A 22,346-nucleotide genomic window follows, 5' to 3' on the forward strand; every position below is an offset into this window, starting at 1 on the left:
AAATGTATATACATGTAGTGTTTTAATATGTATTCATACACTTTTGAAAGACTTCAAGACACTTATCAAAATACTTCTACTTAACAAAAATGCTTACCATTACATCCTCGTTCAGTTTCATCAACAATTCTACTCGTATGCACCCGTATTCGTACTCGTACAATACACAGCTTTTAGATGTATGTACTATTGGTATATACACTCCAATGATCAGCTCTTAGCAGCCCATGTGAGTCACCTAACACATGTGGGAACCATCATTTGGCAACTAGCATGAAATATCTCATAAAATTACAAAAATATGAGTAATCATTCATGACTTATTTACATGAAAACAAAATTACATATCCTTTATATCTAATCCATACACCAACGACCAAAAACACCTAAAAACACTTTCATTCTTCAATTTTCTTCATCTAATTGATCTCTCTCAAGTTCTATCTTCAAGTTCTAAGTGTTCTTCATATATTCTACAAGTTCTAGTTACATAAAATCAAGAATACTTTCAAGTTTGCTAGCTCACTTCCAATCTTGTAAGGTGATCATCCAACCTCAAGAAATCTTTGTTTCTTACAGTAGGTTATAATTCTAATACAAGGTAATAATCATATTCAAACTTTGGTTCAATTTCTATAACTATAACAATCTTATTTCAAGTGATGATCTTACTTGAACTTGTTTTCGTGTCATGATTATGCTTCAAGAACTTCGAGCCATCCAAGGATCCGTTGAAGCTAGATCCATTTTTATATTTTCCAGTAGGTTTATCCAAGGAAATTAAGGTAGTAATGATGTTCATAACATCATTCGATTCATACGTATAAAGCTATCTTATTCGAAGGTTTAAACTTGTAATCACTAGAACATAGTTTAGTTAATTCTAAACTTGTTTGCAAACAAAAGTTAATCCTTCTAACTTGACTTTTAAAATCAACTAAACACATGTTCTATATCTATATGATATGCTAACTTAATGATTTAAAACCTGAAAACACGAAAAACACCGTAAAATCGGATTTACGCCGTCGTAGTAACACCGCGGGCTGTTTTGGGTTAGTTAATTAAAAACTATGATAAGCTTTGATTTAAAAGTTGTTATTCTGAGAAAATGAGTTTTATTATGAACATGAAACTATATCCAAAAATTATGGTTAAACTCAAAGTGGAAGTATGTTTTCTAAAATGGTCATCTAGACGTCGTTCTTTCGACTGAAATGACTACTTTTACAAAAACGACTTGTAACTTATTTTTCCGACTATAAACCTATACTTTTCTGTTTAGATTCATAAAATAGAGTTCAATATGAAACCATAGCAATTTGATTCACTCAAAACGGATTTAAAATGAAGAAGTTATGGGTAAAACAAGATTGGATAATTTTTCTCATTTTAGCTACGTGAAAATTGGTAACAAATCTATTCCAACCATAACTTAATCAACTTGTATTGTATTTTATGTAATCTTGAGATACCATAGACACGTATACAATGTTTCGACCTATCATGTCGACACATCTATATATATTTCGGAACAACCATAGACACTCTATATGTGAATGTTGGAGTTAGCTATACAGGGTTGAGGTTGATTCCAAAATATATATAGTTTGAGTTGTGATCAATACTGAGATACGTATACACTGGGTCGTGGATTGATTCAAGATAATATTTATCGATTTATTTCTGTACATCTAACTGTGGACAACTAGTTGTAGGTTACTAACGAGGACAGCTGACTTAATAAACTTAAAACATCAAAATATATTAAAAGTGTTGTAAATATATTTTGAACATACTTTGATATATATGTATATATTGTTATAGGTTCGTGAATCAACCAGTGGCCAAGTCTTACTTCCCGACGAAGTAAAAATCTGTGAAAGTGAGTTATAGTCCTACTTTTAAAATCTAATATTTTTGGGATGAGAATACATGCAGGTTTTATAAATGATTTACAAAATAGACACAAGTACGTGAAACTACATTCTATGGTTGAATTATCGAAATCGAATATGCCCCTTTTTATTAAGTCTGGTAATCTAAGAATTAGGGAACAGACACCCTAATTGACACGAATCCTAAAGATAGATCTATTGGGCCTAACAAACCCCATCCAAAGTACCGGATGCTTTAATACTTCGAAATTTATATCATATCCGAAGGGTGTCCCGGAATGATGGGGATATTCTTATATATGCATCTTGTTAATGTCGGTTACCAGGTGTTCACCATATGAATGATTTTTATCTCTATGTATGGGATGTGTATTGAAATATGAAATCTTGTGGTCTATTGTTACGATTTGATATATATAGGTTAAACCTATAACTCACCAACATTTTTGTTGACGTTTAAAGCATGTTTATTCTCAGGTGAATATTAAGAGCTTCCGATGTTGCATACTAAGATAAGGACAAGATTTGGAGTCCATGTTTGTATGATATTGTGTAAAAACTGCATTCAAGAAACTGATTTCGATATAACGTATTTGTATTGTAAACCATTATGTAATGGTCGTGTGTAAACAGGATATTTTAGATTATCATTATTTGATAATCTACGTAAAGCTTTTTAAACCTTTATTTATGAAATAAAGGTTATGGTTTGTTTTAAAAATGAATGCAGTCTTTGAAAAACGTCTCATATAGAGGTCAAAACCTCGCAACGAAATCAATTAATATGGAACATTTTTAATCAATAAGAACGGGACATTTCAGCAGAAAGCGATGGAAGAAGAAATTATTGCACTAAAAGAAAACCAGACATGGAGTTTAGTTCCAAAGCCAAAAGATGTAAAACCAATATCTTGTAAATGGGTTTACAAGGTGAAGACTCTATCAGATGGCTCCGTTGAAAGGTATAAAGCTCGACTTGTTGCTAGAGGTTTTTCTCAACAATATGGGCTAGATTATGAAGAAACGTTTAGTCCATTGGCGAAGATCACAACAATTCGAGCTCTACTAGCTTTAGCCGCTAGCAAATCTTGGAAGCTGTGGCAGATGGATGTCAAGAACGCTTTCTTACATGGAGAACTTGACAAAGAAATTTATATGGAGCAACCAAGAGGCTTTGAGAACAAGTCCCATCCTGACCATGTCTGCAAATTAAAGAAAGCGCTATACGGCTTGAAGCAGGCTCCAAGAGCTTGGTACGGGAAGATTGGCGAGTTCTTAGTACAAAGTGGTTTCACAGTTGCTCCTTCAGATTCTATTTTATTTGTGAAACAAGATCAAGGAAAACTAGCCATAGTGCTAGTATATGTGGATGACTTAATCATCACGGGAGATCACTATGAGGAGATCCAAAGAACAAGAGAGAATCTGTCTATCAGATTTCATATGAAGGAGCTTGGAGAACTCAAACATTTTCTTGGACTCGAAATAGAGCAGAAAAGAGAAGGATTATTTCTGGGACAACAGAAATATGCGCGAGATCTTTTACAAAAGTACGGAATGCTTAATTGCAAACCTATCTCAACTCCGATGGATCCGAATACAAAACTATGAGCAGATGAAGGAAAAAGTCTTCAAGATGTTACCATGTATCGAAAGATGGTCGGAAGTCTTATTTATCTCACACTAAGCCGGCCAGACATATCTTATGCAGTTGGAGTGGTTAGTCGATACATGAGCAATCCGAAGAAGCCTCACCTTGATGTTGTACGACGCATCTTAAGGTATGTTAAAGACACTATTAACTTTGGCATTTTGTACAAGAAAACAAAAGAATGTCACGTGACTGGATATTGTGACGCCGATTACGCTGGAGACTATGATACACGACGGTCAACAACTGGATAAATGTTTAGTCTTGGATCGGGAGTAATATCATGGTGCAGCAAGAGACAACCGACAGTATCCTTGTCAAGCACTGAAGCAGAATATCGATCGGCATCGTCAGCAACACAAGAAATTACATGGTTGAAACAACTAATGGAAGATCTTCATCAATCAACAGACTATCAAGTAGAGCTTTTCTGCGATAACCTATCAGCTATACGTCTAGCAGAGAATCCAGTCTTTCACGCAAGAACAAAACATATAGAAGTACACTATCACTATGTTCGCGAGAAGGTCCTTGAAGGGGAGATCAAGATGGTGCCAACAAAGACAGATGAACAGGTAGCAGATATATTCACCAAGAGCCTAAGTAAACCGAAGTTTACAAAATTCAGAGAAGCACTTGAAATGGTCTGCAAGACATCGTTGGAAGAAAATTTGCATTGAGGGGGAGTGTTAAAATACAATGCAAATTTAGAATAATATGGAATTAGTAAATGTATATGGGTAAAATATCTAGATATTAATATGTATAAGAAAATATCTAGATATTAGAATATGAGAGAAAAATCTAGAAATTGAAATGTAAAAGAAAAATCTAGATATTTGTAGGTTGTAGAAATATCTAGATATTTATATATCCATGGAAATATCTAGGTTCTAGAATGTTCCATGGAGTAGTATAAATATGGGAGGAGATTTCATTTGTGTTGTGTGAAGTTGTGAGAGTGAAATAAGAAGTGAGTTGTGAAGAAGAGAAGAAGAGTGTGAGTTAGCGAAAGTTGAGAAGATAAAGCTTGTAAGTAATATTGTAATTGTAATTTAATATAAGTGTTTTTGTTAAGTTTCCCGATCAAGCCTTAGTTTGTGTTTAAGTTCTTAGTGCACTTTTGTTGTTCTTATTATATGGTCGGCTCTGCCGCCTAAGTAATACATGGTCGGTTATACCGCCTAAAGATATATGGTCGACACTGTCGCCTAAGTACATTGTGCACTAAGGATTTATAAAATTAAAGGCTAACCAACGTCAAAGTGTTGGTGTAGTGAGTCTAGTATAGTCTAGATCCTCTATAGTGGTGTGTTGGGCTCGTCGAAGCTTCCAACAAAAGTCAACAATCAATTTCCCAAGTTACTCGTCTCTCATAGAAACATTAACACAAAAGTTGGTGAGTTGTATAATACTTAAACCAAAGAGACTACATGTAAGAATACATCATCAAGATCACGAAAGCTAAGTGTAGAAGATGAATCGTCAACAGGATGAGCGTACGTGGGAAAAGGATGAATCATAATCGTAGAACACTGCATTGAAACACAAAATATTAGGCAAAAACATCTATAAAATTAACAATTAAAAACCAGTTTAAACCATAAATCAAAAAATCTAGAATTATTACCGCTGAAAATAGATAAAAGGGAGAGAATAGATGAGTGTTTTGTTGATGGTGATTAACCTGGAGGGAGGGCCGATAGTTTCGCCTCTAGATCGCTACCAGAGTTTTTGATTGGGTTTATTGTTTTTGTTTATGATGAGAGAAAGAGGATATTAGATCAAGAAGGTAAGGGAGAAGGTATATAGGAGAAGGTAAGGGAGGAGGAGGTGAGGGAGAAGAGATGGTTGAACAGAAGGCAGTGTTTTTTTTTTTTTTTTTTTTTTGGCGCGTAATAATATGAAGGGGGAAAAGGAGGGGGAACATGGGGGAGGGAAAAAAACGTGAACAGTGGTTTGTGGACAAATGGGGAGCGGGGGCAAAACCAATGAGAAATAGAAGGTGGAATAATAATAATAATAATAATAATAATAATAATAATAATAATAATGAAATATGAATATGAATCTCATATCTCATATGAAATATAAAATATGAAATATGATATATGAAATATGAAAATGATTGTATTGAAAGTTCAAGGGGCAAAAATGAACATTTCATTTTAGAAGTCTGATCATTTCACACTACAAAAGCTAAATACACTTTTGCCGGTCTTTCATTTCCTTAAATGTAATGTATTTGAAAAGTCAAACATAATAAGCGTTTTGACTTTTTCCTAAAATTTAATACTCCCGTTAGACTTAAATAATTGATAACCACCATATATATAACAAGTCGTCTCTACCACTCTTACAAATTAACATCATTCTAAGTCAAACCTAATATTTAGCCAAATATAGGTTCTCTATATAACTACCATCACATACAATCATCTATCCTTCATTCATTTATCAATACTTTGTACTTTCAAATTTTTTCAAAGTCTTGTAATTCAATAATGGGTGATAATATTCGCACCGAAATCGAAGTTCCTAACTTTTTCATGTGCCCGATTTCACTCGAGATCATGAAAGACCCCGTGACGCTCTCCACGGGGATCACATACGATCGAGATAGCATCGAACAATGGTTGTTTTCTAAGAAAAACGACGTATGTCCCGTTACAAAACAAGTCGTTGTAGACATCGAACTCACACCAAACCACACACTTCGTCGATTAATCCAATCTTGGTGCACAATCAACGCCTCATTCGGTATCGAAAGGTTCCCAACCCCAAAACCACAAATCTCCAAAACCGAAATCATTAAACTTCTTAAAGATTCAAAGTGTCCACATCTGCAAACGAAGAGTTTAAACAAATTGAAAACGATCGTTTCGGAGAACGAAAAGAATAAACGGTTAGTGGAATCAGTTGGAGCAGTTGATTACTTAACATCCATCTTGAGTAACGTTTATGAACATGATATAAAGATGACGTCATCGTCAACGGATGTCACCGGAGCTGATGAAGCGTTAAGTATTCTTTACCACCTGAAGTTATCACAAACGGGTCTTAAATCTTCATTTGAAAAAACTGGTAATTTCGTGGAGACGTTGACGCGCGTGATGCAACGCGCCGTTAGTATCGAGTCACGTGCTTACGCCGTTATGTTACTTAAATCAATGTTTGACGTGGCTGAGCCCGTACACGTGACGTCACTAAACCCTAAGTTTTTCATACAACTTGTGCAAATTTTAATTGATCAAATCTCACAAAAGGCAACAAAGGCAGCATTGAAATTACTTATCAATGTATTTCGGTGGGGCCGGAATCGGATCAAAGCGGCCGAATCCGGTATGGTTTCGGCATTGATCGATGTTCTTTTGGATTGTACGAATACACGAGTGTCCGAAATGATTATATTTGTAGTGGAACAAATTTGTCAATGCGCGGAAGGACGGGCAGAATTGTTGAAACATGAAGGTGGATTAGCCATAATTTCGAAGAAGATTTTTAGGGTTTCGTCGGTTGCGAGTGAAAGAGCGATGAAGATATTATATATGGTTGCGAAATTTTCGGGTGATCGGAGTGTTGTGCAAGAATTATTGGAGGTGGGAGTGGTGGGAAAATTATGTTTGGTGTTGCAAGTGAATTGTGGAAGGAAGATGAAAGAATATGCATGGGAGATATTGAAAATGCATTCTAGGGTTTGGAAGAATTCAAGTTGTGTGCCTTTTCATTTGATTTCTGCATATCCATCTTAGGTTTTATGAAGTTTTGTAAAAGTTTTGTGGTCTTAAAAAAGACTACTTTGTGCTATACCATTTTTGTAGTAGATATTTTTGAGAAAATTAAACCTCCGTTTTGTGATTAAGACTACAATTTTGTTACTAAAGTTAAAAATATAGTTGAGTTCGTTGTGAATGTTTGATAAAGAGTAAATTGTTTTATTGAATTAAAATGCAATTTAAGACAATTACAATAATTAATAATTCAAAGTAAATATTCCTTTTGTACCACCTATTTTGAGTTTAGAGGTTTTTCTTTCCAACTTTGATTTTAAATTATTTTTTTATGTGTTACATAATACTTAATTGACGTTATCTTGTTAAAAATATTCAAAAACTAATTCATTGATATAAACTTCATTGAATAATATATAGTATAAACAAAAATATGTAAAGTCAAAGTTTGAAGAAAAATACATCCAAAGTTAAAACAGAATAATAGATTTGAAACGGAGAGACTCCGTAACATATGCAAAACCACGAATATGAATCACATAAAAACATTAAAGACAACACTTCTTATTCGGAGTGAATCACAAATTAAGCATGACGTGTGTCCTTGATTAATGAAAAATTATTTATGATCAGGAGCGGATTTTTAACAAAGGTAGAGAGGGGCAACTGCCCTCACTCAATTTTGTGTAAGTAATGGATTTTATAACACTCCGAGTTCGAACGTTAAAGCTTTTAAATCAACTAAATCAGAGTCCGTGTGAAAAATGTATGAATGAACAAAATGGTGAAGGTTCGCACAATATGCATTTATCAACAAGTTACTTTCTTTTTCGTATACCTCGATTGTTTTTCATCTAAACTCAAATTTAAACTAAATTAGCGTCGTTATATTAAAAAATGACTTTAAATGATCTACAACAATATGGATTAATACTATGATCGAAAAATGTATAAAATCATATATACGAAGTATAAATTTTCGACCGTGTAATACCTATGTTCACGCTCGGCCACTACTTATGAATTTATGATCAAAAATATACGGAGTACGTTAAAAACAGTATCGTAATTAATCATTTGGTTGAAGCAATCTTCTTGATTTGATTCATGGTCGGTTCTCAAGCTCAATATGTCTCGAATGTTTGCAATCATAGCAGCAACCGTTTAATGGATGTGGAGATTAAGAAAAGGTGATAGATATTTTTTACTTAAATTTTTTATAGATTCACTCATATAAATTTTTTATAGATTCACTCATATTTGTGTATTAATTGTTGTACTGTACAAAAACTACCGCAAATGAACATATAAAACATTAGTGGATTTATCAACCCACTAAAAAAGGCTATTTTATTTACTTCAAGCTCTATTGAAAAATTGTAATGTTTTTGACAACACTCTAAGTAGATTGATTGGTTGTGTCTCTCTTTGTAACTTACTTTTTCTTTGTAACTTACTTTTTGCTGTAGTTCCTTGTAACTTCTAATCCTTTCTGTTGTTAAAGTAAATTTATTTAGAATTTACATTATTTATTAATCTTGTATAACAAAGCTAAACAAAAGGTACGTAGGAGCGTTTGTCTTCCTCTCTCTCTTTGATGTGGCACCCCCAAACACCCCACAAACATTTGTAGTCAAGCGTTTGTGGTTAAAAAGATTTTGACGTTTGTCAATGAAAAAGGGACAAGGAAGAAGCGTTTTGCTCTTTTAATTTTTTAACTCTTTTTATACCATTTTCATGGTTTTTTTAACTAAACCTTCAATTATACGTTGCCACTCACAAACGGCCCCAACAACATTCCCCATTAAAACCCACATGATTAACACGTCACGGACATAACTCAGAAAAAACATCTGATTCACTCTTTATCAGTGACATCACCCACTTCACGTGAGTGTCACCATAAATAGATAAATATATGGTGTAATGTACCATTCAATAGGGTCTATATAAACTAAATCCGTCTTATCCAGTATACCTTTATACTACTTTTCCTTATTCCATGCACCCGTAAAAATAATCAACGTACTTGAATCAAAAAGAAGAAAATTTTTTTGGGGAGGTTCGGACACAGAAAATAAAATAAACTGGATTAAATGGGAACACATCCTCTTACCTTACGACAAAGGCGGGTTGAACATCGGGTCTCTTTTCTGCAAAAATATTTCCCTACTATGTAAATGGTGGTGGCGATTTTATAATGAAAAAAACGCACTGTGGACCAAAGTCATATCGAGCATTTACGGGGAGGGAGGGGGGGTTAATACTAATGTCTTCTCTAGAAATGTTTCAGGTACCACAATATGGAATGAAATCATCAAGGTCGGAAAAATTGCTGACAATCTTGGAGCAAATTTCACCACCTCAATAACAAAAAGAATAGGGAATGGCAACAACACCAAATTTTGGCTGGAAAAATGGTTCGGAACAGAAGCTCTTAGCAACCAATTCAGAAGACTCTACATGCTTGAATCAAATAAAAATGCATTAGTATCGGAACGCATTTCTTCCACCAATTCGCTCACTTTCGGAACTTGGAATTGGTCTCGTGAACCATACGGACGAACACTTAATGAACTATCGGAACTAAACAACCTGCTTTCTTCCATTAACCTTTCTGAAAAACCCGATACTTGGATATGGAACTTAGATAATTCCGGATTCTTCACTACAAAATCCCTCTCAACCATTTTAGACAACCTCAAACTCGAAATACCTTCCAACACCTTCAATACGCCCAGAAACAAACTCATACCACAAAAGATTAACATCTTCATTTGGAGGATCTTACTTGGTAGAATCCCGACTAGAGTAGAATTAGATAAGCGAAACATTGATCTCGATACCGTTCTTTGCCCACTCTGTAACTCACATGTCGAAACCATAGAACATATTCTACTCCAATGCACTTCAACCCAAACGATCTGGAACGCAATCTTATCTTGGTGGAATCTTTCCACAAACTCGCTTTCCAACCTCCAAGACATTACTTCAGCGGATCAAACATTCACCACATCATCCTCTGGTAAATACATTTGGCAAGCAACAAAATGGACCACAATTTACATATTATGGAAATACCGAAATGCCAAAGTATTTAGTAAGAAAGATTGGTGTCCTGCCACTATACTTTCCGAGATCCAAACACAATCATTTTCATGGATATCTAAAAGATCAAAGAAATCAACAATCGAATGGCATCAGTGGCTCATCAATCCCTCGTTCTACACATCCTTGAACACTCATAGCACGGGCATCGGCTAATTGGATACAAAGCTCTCGTACGGTCTCGAAACCGGTCATGAAGTCATGTCGTAGATCACACTATTCACTTGGTTAAATGGGCTGTAGTGGTCAACTTTGTCATCGCATCAGCGGTACTGTCTGGCCGCTCCAGCTCAGCTCGAATTCACTCAAGTGCTGCGGGGTTTAGTGTCTCATCGTTCATGTTTTTATGATTCGAGGTTCATTTTTTTCTTTTTTATCCATATTTATGACACATCATAATGTATAGTTTATAGGGCTTTGTAAATATTCCATTTATCAATGAAAGTTTTACTTGCTTTTCAAAAAAAAAAAAAAAAAAAAAAAAAAAAAAAAAAAAAAACTAGATTGCCAGTTGCCAATTGTCAATGGCCGATTTGTCATGACTGACATTTTGGAACATGGGATATTTAGTGTTTATAATTTAAATCCAAAAGTCTTTATATAAAACTTACGCATCATGCACTAATTTTGAATACACATTACTTATAGCACTTTGGTGTTCCAAACTCACCAACTACCAAATTGTTTGTTTATATATCTTTTCCTTAAGAGCCACAAACGTACAATTATTCAAAAAATTGAGAAACATTGATACAATACAACAAAAATACTACATAAAATTATCACAAATAATACACACATATAGATATACAATGCAACAAAAATACTATATAAAAGTATCACAAATAATACACACTCAATATATATATATATATATATATATATATATATATATATATATATATATATATATATATATATATATATATATATATAATTAATTAATTGTTGAGATAGGGGTGTTTGAATTTGCATATTTTTAAAATTTAATTATGTGTTTTAGATAATTATAATTATTTATCAACTATACTGAAACATGTTAATTGTATATTATTGGTGTTTGAATATGATTATGCATTTTGATAATTTAATAATAAAAAAATTAATCAACTTTTAGATGTTTGATGTATTATACTCGTATTACAGAGTAATTGATAACTTAAGGAGTAACTAATAGAAAAGAAAAACTGATTATCATGTTTTGTTGCAAGAAAGTGTTACATAACTTTTCAATGGTACTTAATTAAATTTTATTTTTGATTTGCTAAACATAACTAATTATTTAGTAAACCTAAGAGTAATGAGAGTGGAGACCTATGTCACTTGACATGTCAGACGTGACTTGCCGAGTCAGAAAAAGTGGAGAGTAGTAACCTAGGTCACTTGGGGTATGTCAGTTTTTGTTTTTATTATCATCTTAATGATTTTACATATAATATAAATTATTATAATTATAAAAATTAAGATAAATAGAAATAACTTTCATTAAAATAAAAAAATTCATTTCCTAAGAATAAAATAAAAACGTTACAATTCCTAAAAATAAAAAAAAATAATAAAACATTACGATTCCTAAAAATAAAGAATAAAAACATTACGAATCCTAAAAATAAAAAATAAAAACATTACGATTCCTAAAAAAAAAAACAAAAAAAAACCGAAATTACCTAAAAATAAACCGTCCGATCGAGTCCTTCACGGGCTTGGACTATTGTATCCCCCGTCTCTCTCGTTGTGCGGATAGTGAGGATGTGAGCGGCGGATGAATTGTCGGGACCATATGTGGATACTATACAAGTCGATAGGCTCAGGCTTGAGTTTTGGGTTCCCGACAATTCGTTCCCATTCTTTTTCGATCGTGAGAAACTCAAAGTCTCGGTTTCTGAAACAATGTACATAAAATCCGAGGTCTCGAAGTCGACATGCTCCCGTAAGTAGCTGAACAAACGCGTTGTGTCCCACAAACTAACGTCGAAGGACCCGAACGACTTACATTTCGGGTCGTAATACATTTTTCAATCCCCACTCAATTCTCCACCGTAATAAACATTCATTGAAACAATGCAAGAATCCATTTTCTTTTTTTAAGTTTGAAGTGTGTTTTGAGGTGTGTTTTAAAGTGTATTTTGAAGTGTGTTTTTAAAGTGTGAAGGTGAATGGTATATATGGATAATAAAGTGGGGGTTAAAAAAAAGAAAAAAAAAAAGAAAAATCACTCAACAACCGAATATTGTATCGTTAATATTTGTTTATAATTTTTTTTTATAAACAACCATTGCAAGCTCGTCACCAGGGTGACTAACCTAACCGAAACGGAGGGGTGCGATGTGCAGGGGGAGTGGGCGACGACGTCTCTGGGTCTGTCACGGGGTGTCACTCCCCTTGCTCTAATAAGTCAAACACCCCTTGAAATATCTTTATATAACATTTTATTAAAGAACTTTGATCACTTGTGGTTTCTATAACGTCTAATTGAAAACCTGATGAATCCTAAATTTATTTAAACAAATTACCTTCAAGTGAATGATATATAATTTGAGCACCTTTCCTTTATAAAAAGAAAAAACTTTGAACAAAAGATATTATATTATGTGAAGTGAATGTGAAGAAGTGGTCCAAGCCAAGAGTAAATAGGACCAGCCCATCTTGAGCTACCGACATGTTGGTCTTCGCCGGTGTTGAAAGTGGGTCCAATTAAGACTCAGCTTTGTTAAAAAGAAAAGGATTAATTAAGACCGGGCCGATTGGTTATATGCAAGAAGATTAGATTAGGACTTGGTTATAATATTAATTAAATTTAAAAATAAATAAACTAAACATTAAATAATAAATCTCCCAACTAAGGTGATAATAACGTTATTTGACCATGAAGTTGATTAGGCAAATGGGTTGATTTACCATGCACGACTCCAGAGAACTTGTAAAATAAGTTGTCGTTTTGAAATTACTCTGCTCGTAAAGTGAATAGAAACTCGAACCCGAAAGAGAGAGAGAAAAAAGTGATCAGGCAAATGGGCTAGTTTACACGAACCTCACTTTTTGTAATTTACAAAGTTACAAGTTACAAGTTACAAGTGTGAAAACTAATGACATCTTCCTATGATTAATAAATTGTAAAATTTAATATTTTAGGCTATTTTAATGGAAGGCCATCCTAAGGCCTATCTATAGTATTTATTAAAACTGATGTCATAAATAAAGAATTTCTATTTATAAAAAAAATTAATATGAAAAAGAAAAAATTTTAGATCATATGTCATTAACATAAAATTTATATAATAAAAAATTTAAATATAAAATTACCCTGGGAAGAAAAATATACGCATGCTCTCAAAACCCTTGAAAATCGATTGTACATATACCCTCAAACTATTGTGCAGATCAAAACCCTAAAAAATTTAATTCAATTCTAATAAATGTAACCTTCAATTACATTCATCCTTTACCTGCTACAATTCCAAATTGCGGAGCCCTTCATGCGTCTTTCAATTCCAAATTGCTGTTAACCGAAAATCCATATTGTTAGTCGAGTATTCATCTTCCTGTTATCATTCTTTACATGCGCCTTTTAGCTGCTACAATTGAAGATTTTATTACCAATACCACTATCTTCCGACGGAGGTGGAAGGATGACGGAGACGGAGGTAGTACTCTTTTTTTGCTTTTACTTTAAATGGGGCTTTGCTCTTCAAGTTTGATTATAAGGATGCTTCCTAAAATTATATTGAAATGGTTTGCTTACATTGTGTTTTTTTCTTTGATTATTCTTATGTGTAGTACAGGAAAAAGATCCAAGGGTTTTTAGTTTTGTTATTAACTGTGAATTTGAAATTGGAGGAAGGCTAAGAATCTCAAAAGTTTGAAGGATGTTTAACGTTGTTGATTCTTTCTCTATCATTCAGGTCGACATAATATATCAATTTCTTATTATTTCTTTTCTGTGTTATTTTGGCTTATAAGAAGTCACCACATTCACATGGCATTTGTATACGCTTGCTACAAATTAGATATGTTGATTTTATTAGCATATGATTTTGCTATTTTCAGTCACATTATATCGAGTGACAAGTAACATTTGTTATTTTGATGCCCACAAGGTGTTTGATGAAATGACGTATATGAATTTGTGTATTGAAGGTAAGTAAAATTTATCAGAATACTTTGAAAATGTCTATTCGTAACTCAAAAGTTCGCCCAATATTCTGAATCCCTTGAAAGATGAACTATAGAAACCAAGTGCATCATGAGGTATGTATTACAATTCGGTCATGTATTTTTGTGCTTGAACATCTCATTTGATATGTACTAGAAAGTTACTGTAATTTATTATTGCACATATCAATGTAAAACTGTTTACTTCCTGTTATTTGCTTGAAATAATGTTCATGCATTCGAATTCCGCTATATAAGTTACTTCAAGAACTAAGGTTTTGTGTTCAATTTTGTTAGTTATGGTATTTTTTGTTACTAATTTATTAGAGAAATTAAATATATGCTTATTAGTTAAATATTGTTTATATAGTAGTACTTTTCTACCGTTGATAATATGGGTCGCTTGGTTTGCATTTGAAAATAGTTGAATGGGTTCTATTTTTAGCATGATTATGTTTTAATACTTAATCATTGGTTATTTTAGCATGGGGTGCAAAAGCTGTATAATTGAGTTGTTACTTCCTGTTATTCGAATGTACCGATATTAGAATAATATGTCTCCTTTAAACTTTTGTTTCTCTTGTGTGTTCATTGATAATTGTGATTATTGTGGTCAGTTTCAGGAAGTTATAGCTTGGGATTCGAATGGATAATGTTAAGCCGTGCAGCGTTTTTGAAATGATAACAGTAGCAAAATCACCGTTTCAGCATTTTCACTTTCTTTGTTACAGTCATTCTCTCCAATAGTTTGATGCTCTAGATATACCAGTTGGTAAGCTCTCTTATAATATGTTTAAAGTATAATACATGTTATTTAATCTAATATCAGTCAATAATGAATATGTTATAAGACTTGGATGTCATTGGATGTGCGTTGTCTACTATGGATATATTTTGTTCTACTTTTTCGGTTGTCAAAAAAAAAAAAAAAAAAAAAAAAAAAATTATGTTTGGTTTATGAATGTAGTTCTACTTTTCCACAACTGATTTTTCGTAACCTATTCTTTAATTGTTATGTATATGCATTTCATACACATTACGAGTATATTTTTATAGAACTTGATCTGAATTCATCATATTCATACATATTACGTGAGAAGCTTTTTCTATTAAACCCATTGAATCTTTGCAATTCTTAAAAAGCAAGAAACATTATCTTCAAGTATTTATCATATAGTACTTTTAGAAGGTACATATTAAACCCATCTGTTTTAGAAGGTACATATTAGACCCATTGAATCTTTTTATATTAAACCCATCTGCTAAATTTTTTTTTAGGATTTGATGATTTCGTGAGACGAGCAAAAGAACGGCCAGAATAGGAGCTTGATTCCTTTATTTGGATTGTTGAGGTATATATTATATCTATCATTTGCATCTTTATAAGTATGGTATTTGTGATCGTTATTTGGGTATTTGTGGACTGCTTAAGATTGTAGTGTTGACTATTAATAATGTTGATGGGTATTTGGGTATTAGGGGACTACTTAACCGTGCTTTGGAACCAATCTACACATATGTTGGTTGAACTTCCATTTTGCAAGAAGTTTATGAACCAAATGCATGTTGTGTTTTGTTTGTTTGATATGCTATTGATAAAATGCTCAACTTTCAGTGACTTTTTTTGGGGAGTAACAAGGTGAATATTTCTAAACATCATATGTTGATAAATAGTTTGAATTGCAGATGTGGTCAGTCAAAAATGGATTGAGGTGTTTCTAGATATGTTTCTGTGTATTTCAAGGTTTGATCATTGTCTTCATAAATTAGACATGATGGTTTGTTAAAGAATGCAAATTGGGAGATGATTACTTTCTATTCTAGGTAAGTTACACTTACATTCTGTTACTGTTGGTTTATTTTGGCTAGTAGAAGATATGTTTATCCCACATTGGTGGGAGGAAGATGTGAGGGGTGAGTGACTTGGTTATATAAGAGGGGCTAAGTCTTCATTCCAAATCGCACCAATCAATACACTTTAAGTATTTGATTATTTCTTTCTTTCTTACCCTTGTTTGAGAGTTGTATTAGTTAAATATTTTTGGAGAGTGTAGTTGGCTTAAGAGAGTCGTCTATATCATTGTAACAATTTGTGATATAGTGTATTTCTCTCTTTGGGGGCCGGTGGTTTTTCTCCTGTTTTGGAGTTTCCACGTTAAATCTTGTGTTGTGTATTGTTTTTATTTCTTTACTATTATTGTTGGGCTGGGTGGTGGGAATTAGTGAGACCGTAATTTCCCAACAACTGGTATCAGAGCGTCAGGTTTGACGGGGGTCTCGGTTATAGGAGTCGGAGTATGCTCTGTGGTTGCCACGGGAGTGGATCGTCCACATCAGAAACGAGTTCTATTGATCGTATAGGGTATCTGGTTAGACAATATTTTTCTGATTCGTAGTAATAGTTGGATTTGTTAGTGGCGAGTTGTGGATTTCCGATTTAAAGGGTCCTGGCTACCTGCTACATCTTTTGGCTATTCGAAACGTGAGCAAAATCAGAGAAAGTGTTGTTTATAGGATACGGATACGATGTCGAAGTTCAGTCCAATGAGGTTTGATGTAGAGAAATTTGATGGGAGGATCAATTTTGGCTTATGGCAGGTTCAAGTCAAAGATGTGTTGATTCAGTCCGGTTTACACAAGGCTTTGAAGGGTAAACTCACCCTTGTTCCTGGCAGTGATTCTAGCAGTAAGTTCGATGAAGAAGAATGGGATGATATGGATTTGAGGGCGGCAAGTGCGATTCGTTTGTGTCTTGCAAAGAACGTGCTTGCAAATGTGCACGGGTTATCAACGGCAAATGAGCTTTGGGTTAAACTAGAGCAGTTGTACCAGGGCAAGGGCATCTCAAATCGGTTGTGTCTTAAAGAACAATTTCATACTCTGCGTATGGATGGAGGTTCAAAGATTTCAGATCATCTAAGTATTCTTAACGGTATTGTTTCGGAACTGGAGGCTATTGGAGTTAAAACGGATGATGAAGATAAAGCTTTAAGGTTGATATTATCTTTATCATCGTCCTATGAGCACATGAAACCTATTCTAATGTATGGGAAAGAAACGTTGAAGTTTGAAGATGTTACTAGCAAGCTCCTATCCGAGGAGAAAAGATTGGAAGGTAACGGAGTCTCGTCATCAGAAGCTACGGTACTGTTGTGTTCGGATAGGCAGAAGAGAAACTCTAGAAAGAATCTGACATGCTGGAAGTGCGGGAAGACTGGGCATGTAAGGGTTAATTATCTCGGTGGAGCTAATCCGGCAAATGGCTCCAAAGATGCTAACATTGTCTCCGTTGTTACGGAGAGTGACGAATTCCTCTGAAGTCACGTCATCCTCATGGTGTGTCCGCGCCACCGTGGAAAGGGATGTTCGTTAGCGGTTCCACAATTACACATGGGCATTGGTTTGGCGTTGATGCAGGCTGTGTGGTGGAAACTGATGTTGTAGCTGATGGGACTTTCGGGAAAGCCAAACAGGGAAGTTGCACCATAAAGTTTCAGCTGGTTGTTCAACAACATGTGCCGAGGTGAAATGCTTGGAATGTGATATTCTAAGTGCTATACTCTTAATGGTGGAGTATGATAATTCTTGTTAAGAGTTATGATTGTCTGTGATGACAATGATTGTCGGTTTAGACAATGTTCGATGAAGATGCAAGTTTTGTCTCTTGGGAGATAATGTCAACGGCATGAAGATGAGGATCTTGAAGTTGTCGTCGAGGAAGCGTCTACATCGGTTATCCTTGCAATGTGGAAGCATGGTTATCTTCTTCTATCCAAAAGGTGGAGATTTGTTGGTTTATTTTGGCTAGTAGAAGATATGTTTATCCCACATTGGTGGGAGGAAGATGTGAGGGGTGAGTGACTTGGTTATATAAGAGGGGCTAAGTCTTCATTCCAAATCGCACCAATCAATACACTTTAAGTATTTGATTATTTCTTTCTTTCTTACCCTTGTTTGAGAGTTGTATTAGTTAAATATTTTTGGAGAGTGTAGTTGGCTTAAGAGAGTCGTCTATATCATTGTAACAATTTGTGATATAGTGTATTTCTCTCTTTGGGGGCCGGTGGTTTTTCTCCTGTTTTGGAGTTTCCACGTTAAATCTTGTGTTGTGTATTGTTTTTATTTCTTTACTATTATTGTTGGGCTGGGTGGTGGGAATTAGTGAGACCGTAATTTCCCAACAGTTACGGAGTATATTATTATGGCATCATTTATAACATATTTCGAAAGAACATATCTTAAATAGATTAAATAAATTGGGCAACATTATATTTAATACCAATAGTTTGACATCATAATTTTTCTTTCTTATCTAGGTGAGATGACATTAACCCTTCAGTTTTATTGAATAAGGTGTAAATTTAGCCGAGGTTTCAATCGTTTACAACCAGGTTTGAGATTTTGAGCTTAGTTTTGTAATGCTATATGGTTCACAAAGTTGTTTGATTTAGAACCATCTGTTGAATATGATGTATATAAGTTCTTTAGTTTGTGATTACAATGCTATACAAATGATAAATGATAGTATATATAGTTTGTGTTCACAATACGTTTTTAGTTATATGATTATTTATTAACTTTCTTATTTGAGTTTCTTCATTTTTAATTATTTGTATGGTTATGGTTATTCACTTATACCACTACAAATGAGTCCATTATTCAAGTTATATTTATTGATCATATTTTCTACTAAATTTTGAAAGAAGACTTAATCCATAAATAGGGTTAGTAATTTGATTGGTAACATACATAGCTCTCATGAAAAAAATATTCTATACATACATCTCTTTCACTTCTTATGCTATTCATATCTTTTCTTTCAGGTTTATAAAGAAACTATGTTATTATGCTCATGTTTGATGTTGGATGAAGACTATGAAATTTTGCTCATGAAAAAGTTTGATTATGCCTCTGTTTTTTTACAAACCCGTGAAATCACGGGTTATTAAACTACTTATAATGGTGATGGAAAAATTAGGTGGGTTGAAAGATGAGCTGGAGTGCTTGATACTAATGTGACAGGTGTTGATAAGCTGTAAATTAATGAGTAACGTGAGTGACGTGTTGAGAGTGGGGTGAATTTTTTTAATTTTCTTTCATTTTTTTATTGTATAATTTATTTTAATTTTTATTTGATTTAATTAGTTAAATTAAATTTAAGTAATTAAAATACAAAAATATAATATAGTAATATAATTAAGATTTAAGATTTAAGATAAGACTAAAATTTTAAAAGTAAAAAAAAAAAAAAAAATGCTATAAAGGCCTTTTGAATCAACACTATGGATTAAGAAGCCCAAAATAAAATGATTCAAAATTGCAAAGTTGAATAACCAACCATATTTCACTAGGTGTCACACCCATCTCTTTCATATGTCCACCCAAAACCACAAATTGTTTACAGCCGTCGCATTCTTTCGATTACAGGTAATCAAAATTTTCTATTCAATTTGTTTATGCAATTCTTGGTATGTAAATATAAATATATAAATATAAATATATTTATATAAAATTTTTATTTAAATTAGAATATGCCAACCAACCAAAAGGCACTCTCCGTGCCACTGCTCAGCACACCGGAAAATTGAACTACCACCACGCTGCATGTGTTGGGTGACGTGTTGGATGAAAATTTTGCCATAACACGAGTGTTGGAATAGGCCTAAATAACAGTAACTATGTATACTTGATCAGGTAAGATTTTGATGTTCAAGTATCTTGTAAAGGAGTAATTTTAATCATATGTACGAGGCTTGATTGAGTTACTGACAGAATTGATAAATCGTATAGTTTAACAACATGCACAACATATAAGTTTAAGAGATCATCCTTTTCTAAAACCAATTAGTGATAGAAGGACTCCCCCTAGTCTTATATGCATACTCGGACTCGCTGTAGAACAAACCGTTCACCTTAGCTCTGATACCATGACAGAATTGATAAATCGTATAGTTTAACAACATGCACAACATATAAGTCTAAGAGATCATCCTTTTCTAAAACTAATTAGTGATAGAGGGACTCCCCCTTAGTCTTATATGCATACATTTATTTTTGTCCAACTTCCCGACAGTTACCCCATGAACACTCATTATTTTCATGGTCACCTCAGGATATGATAATAGTATCTGAAACCTCTTTTGAGTTTATTAGGACCCCAAATATCTGATTATAACTGTAACTCTATATATTATAATTATATCTTTGATTAACCTGTAACATCAACTCAAGTATAATTGCTCATAGTTAATTAGGAAAAATAAAATAAGACGGTTAAATAAAAGGCCTATGAATACTTGATTCATTGGACATGTGTGGGGATATCAAGCTAATTATAAAGACAAAAAAGTGTTTAATATCGAACATTCTAGATTTCGCTAGCGTCCAACAGTTCAAGAATTTACCATCATCAGATGGTATTCTCCGTTGAGTTTTGTAGGTTCGTACTAGGGATAATAGTTTATAGTGATTGGCGCTCTATGCTTTACTTTGGTATCGATCATTGTTTCCTTTCCTTTTTTTTTTTTTTTTTTTTTTTTTTTTTTTTTTTTTTTTTTTGGTAGTCGGTCTCAAATGCCATATTTTTGGGTTCCCTAGTGTTTTGGCGGCGATTCAGTAGTTCCTTGATGGTTTCTTGGTGGTTTATTAGTTCAGTGTTTCAGTGATTTGTTGCATGGTATTAGGGTCTATTTGTTTTATGAGTAGATTTAGAGGTTTATTAGGGTTTGGTCGTTTACGCTAGAGTGATGTGGATGATTTAGGCCCTAATTAGAAGGTTTGTGTGTTGGTCGGTGGATGGTAATCGCAAGGTCACAAAGTGTTTGCAAGAACAAGGTCACGACTTCATGACTGAAAAAAACAAATGTTCGCAAGGTCAAAATGTGGTCACAATTTAATGTTTGTCGTTTGTTGTGTTTAATTCAAAAAAATTCGTTTGTCTACTTAAATATCTCTTTATATATAATAACTGATTTATCTACTTACAATACGTTTTCATTCAAAACAAATGACAACAGCATAACAATTTCATTCAACAGAACTAATACAACCGATACAAATACAAACGAGACACAAATACAAACGATACAAATACAAACGATACAGAAATACAAACGATACAAATCCACCCAAGTTAACTAACTAACTTAACGGAAAGTTAAAAAAGTGTTTTCGTCTTCCAAAACCAAATAAAGAGAAATGCGATCAGAACGCCAACTTAGGGTTTCTTTTATACCGTTCCACTGATCGTCGGTACGGAGATATGTGGCGGACAATTCCGGAACACAGTCATCTTCATAAAACAAGACGTCCGTGTGTTCGAACGGAACATTTTCTTTCAAAAAGGTTAAAAGCTCATCTAAACCAACGTCGCGAACGTCAATGTTTTTGAACGTAGCTTTTGAACCACGCGTATAATCATAACTTTCATTTCATTACGGAAATCACTTCCGTAATACACTTCGATTGAGACAATCATCGGCGAAAGGGTCACCATTTTGAGTTTGGAAGTGTGATAGTGCAGTTTAAGTGTTGGATGTGTGTTAGATATGTGTTCAATATGTGTTGAGGATGAGGTATAAGTAGGCAAATCGAACGGTCGTCCCAAAATGTATTTCCAGACGATAAATCGTCCCCCAAAGGTTTCCCAGACGATTTGTCGTCCGGAGAAAAAAGCCCGCGAAAACTATTCTCTTTTGGAGCCAATTTTTTAGGGTACAATAATTAGATCCCATCTTTCCGGACGACATTGGGGTCGTCCGGGAAACTCTGGTCAAACAATCAGGAAAAAGAAAACAGAAATGGCAA

General features: G+C 33.7%; 1 protein-coding gene and 1 long non-coding RNA gene across 2 annotated transcripts; both read left to right on the top strand.

The window, feature by feature from the left end:
- The first annotated feature begins 6,050 nt into the window (after positions 1–6,050).
- On the top strand, positions 6,051–7,350 carry LOC139877782 (E3 ubiquitin-protein ligase PUB23-like). The gene has a single exon (XM_071865204.1). It carries the CDS (start codon positions 6,054–6,056, stop codon positions 7,299–7,301), a length of 1,248 nt encoding a protein of 415 aa, XP_071721305.1. The 5' UTR covers positions 6,051–6,053; the 3' UTR covers positions 7,302–7,350.
- A 7,670-nt stretch (positions 7,351–15,020) lies between these two features.
- On the top strand, positions 15,021–18,925 carry LOC139877780 (uncharacterized). The gene is made up of 4 exons (XR_011768773.1): positions 15,021–15,312; positions 15,819–15,892; positions 16,227–16,364; positions 18,857–18,925. It is a non-coding gene; the product is annotated as an uncharacterized lncRNA (long non-coding RNA).
- Positions 18,926–22,346: the final 3,421 nt, after the last annotated feature.

The sequence above is a fragment of the Rutidosis leptorrhynchoides genome, chromosome 11, assembly GCF_046630445.1.
Source record: "Rutidosis leptorrhynchoides isolate AG116_Rl617_1_P2 chromosome 11, CSIRO_AGI_Rlap_v1, whole genome shotgun sequence".
In the NCBI taxonomy this organism is placed as follows: Eukaryota; Viridiplantae; Streptophyta; class Magnoliopsida; order Asterales; family Asteraceae; genus Rutidosis; species Rutidosis leptorrhynchoides.

Bases quoted from the DNA above. Each gene is read 5' to 3' on its own strand.
- LOC139877782 (XM_071865204.1), top strand. From the start codon at position 6,054: ATGGGTGATAATATTCGCACCGAAATCGAAGTTCCTAACTTTTTCATG.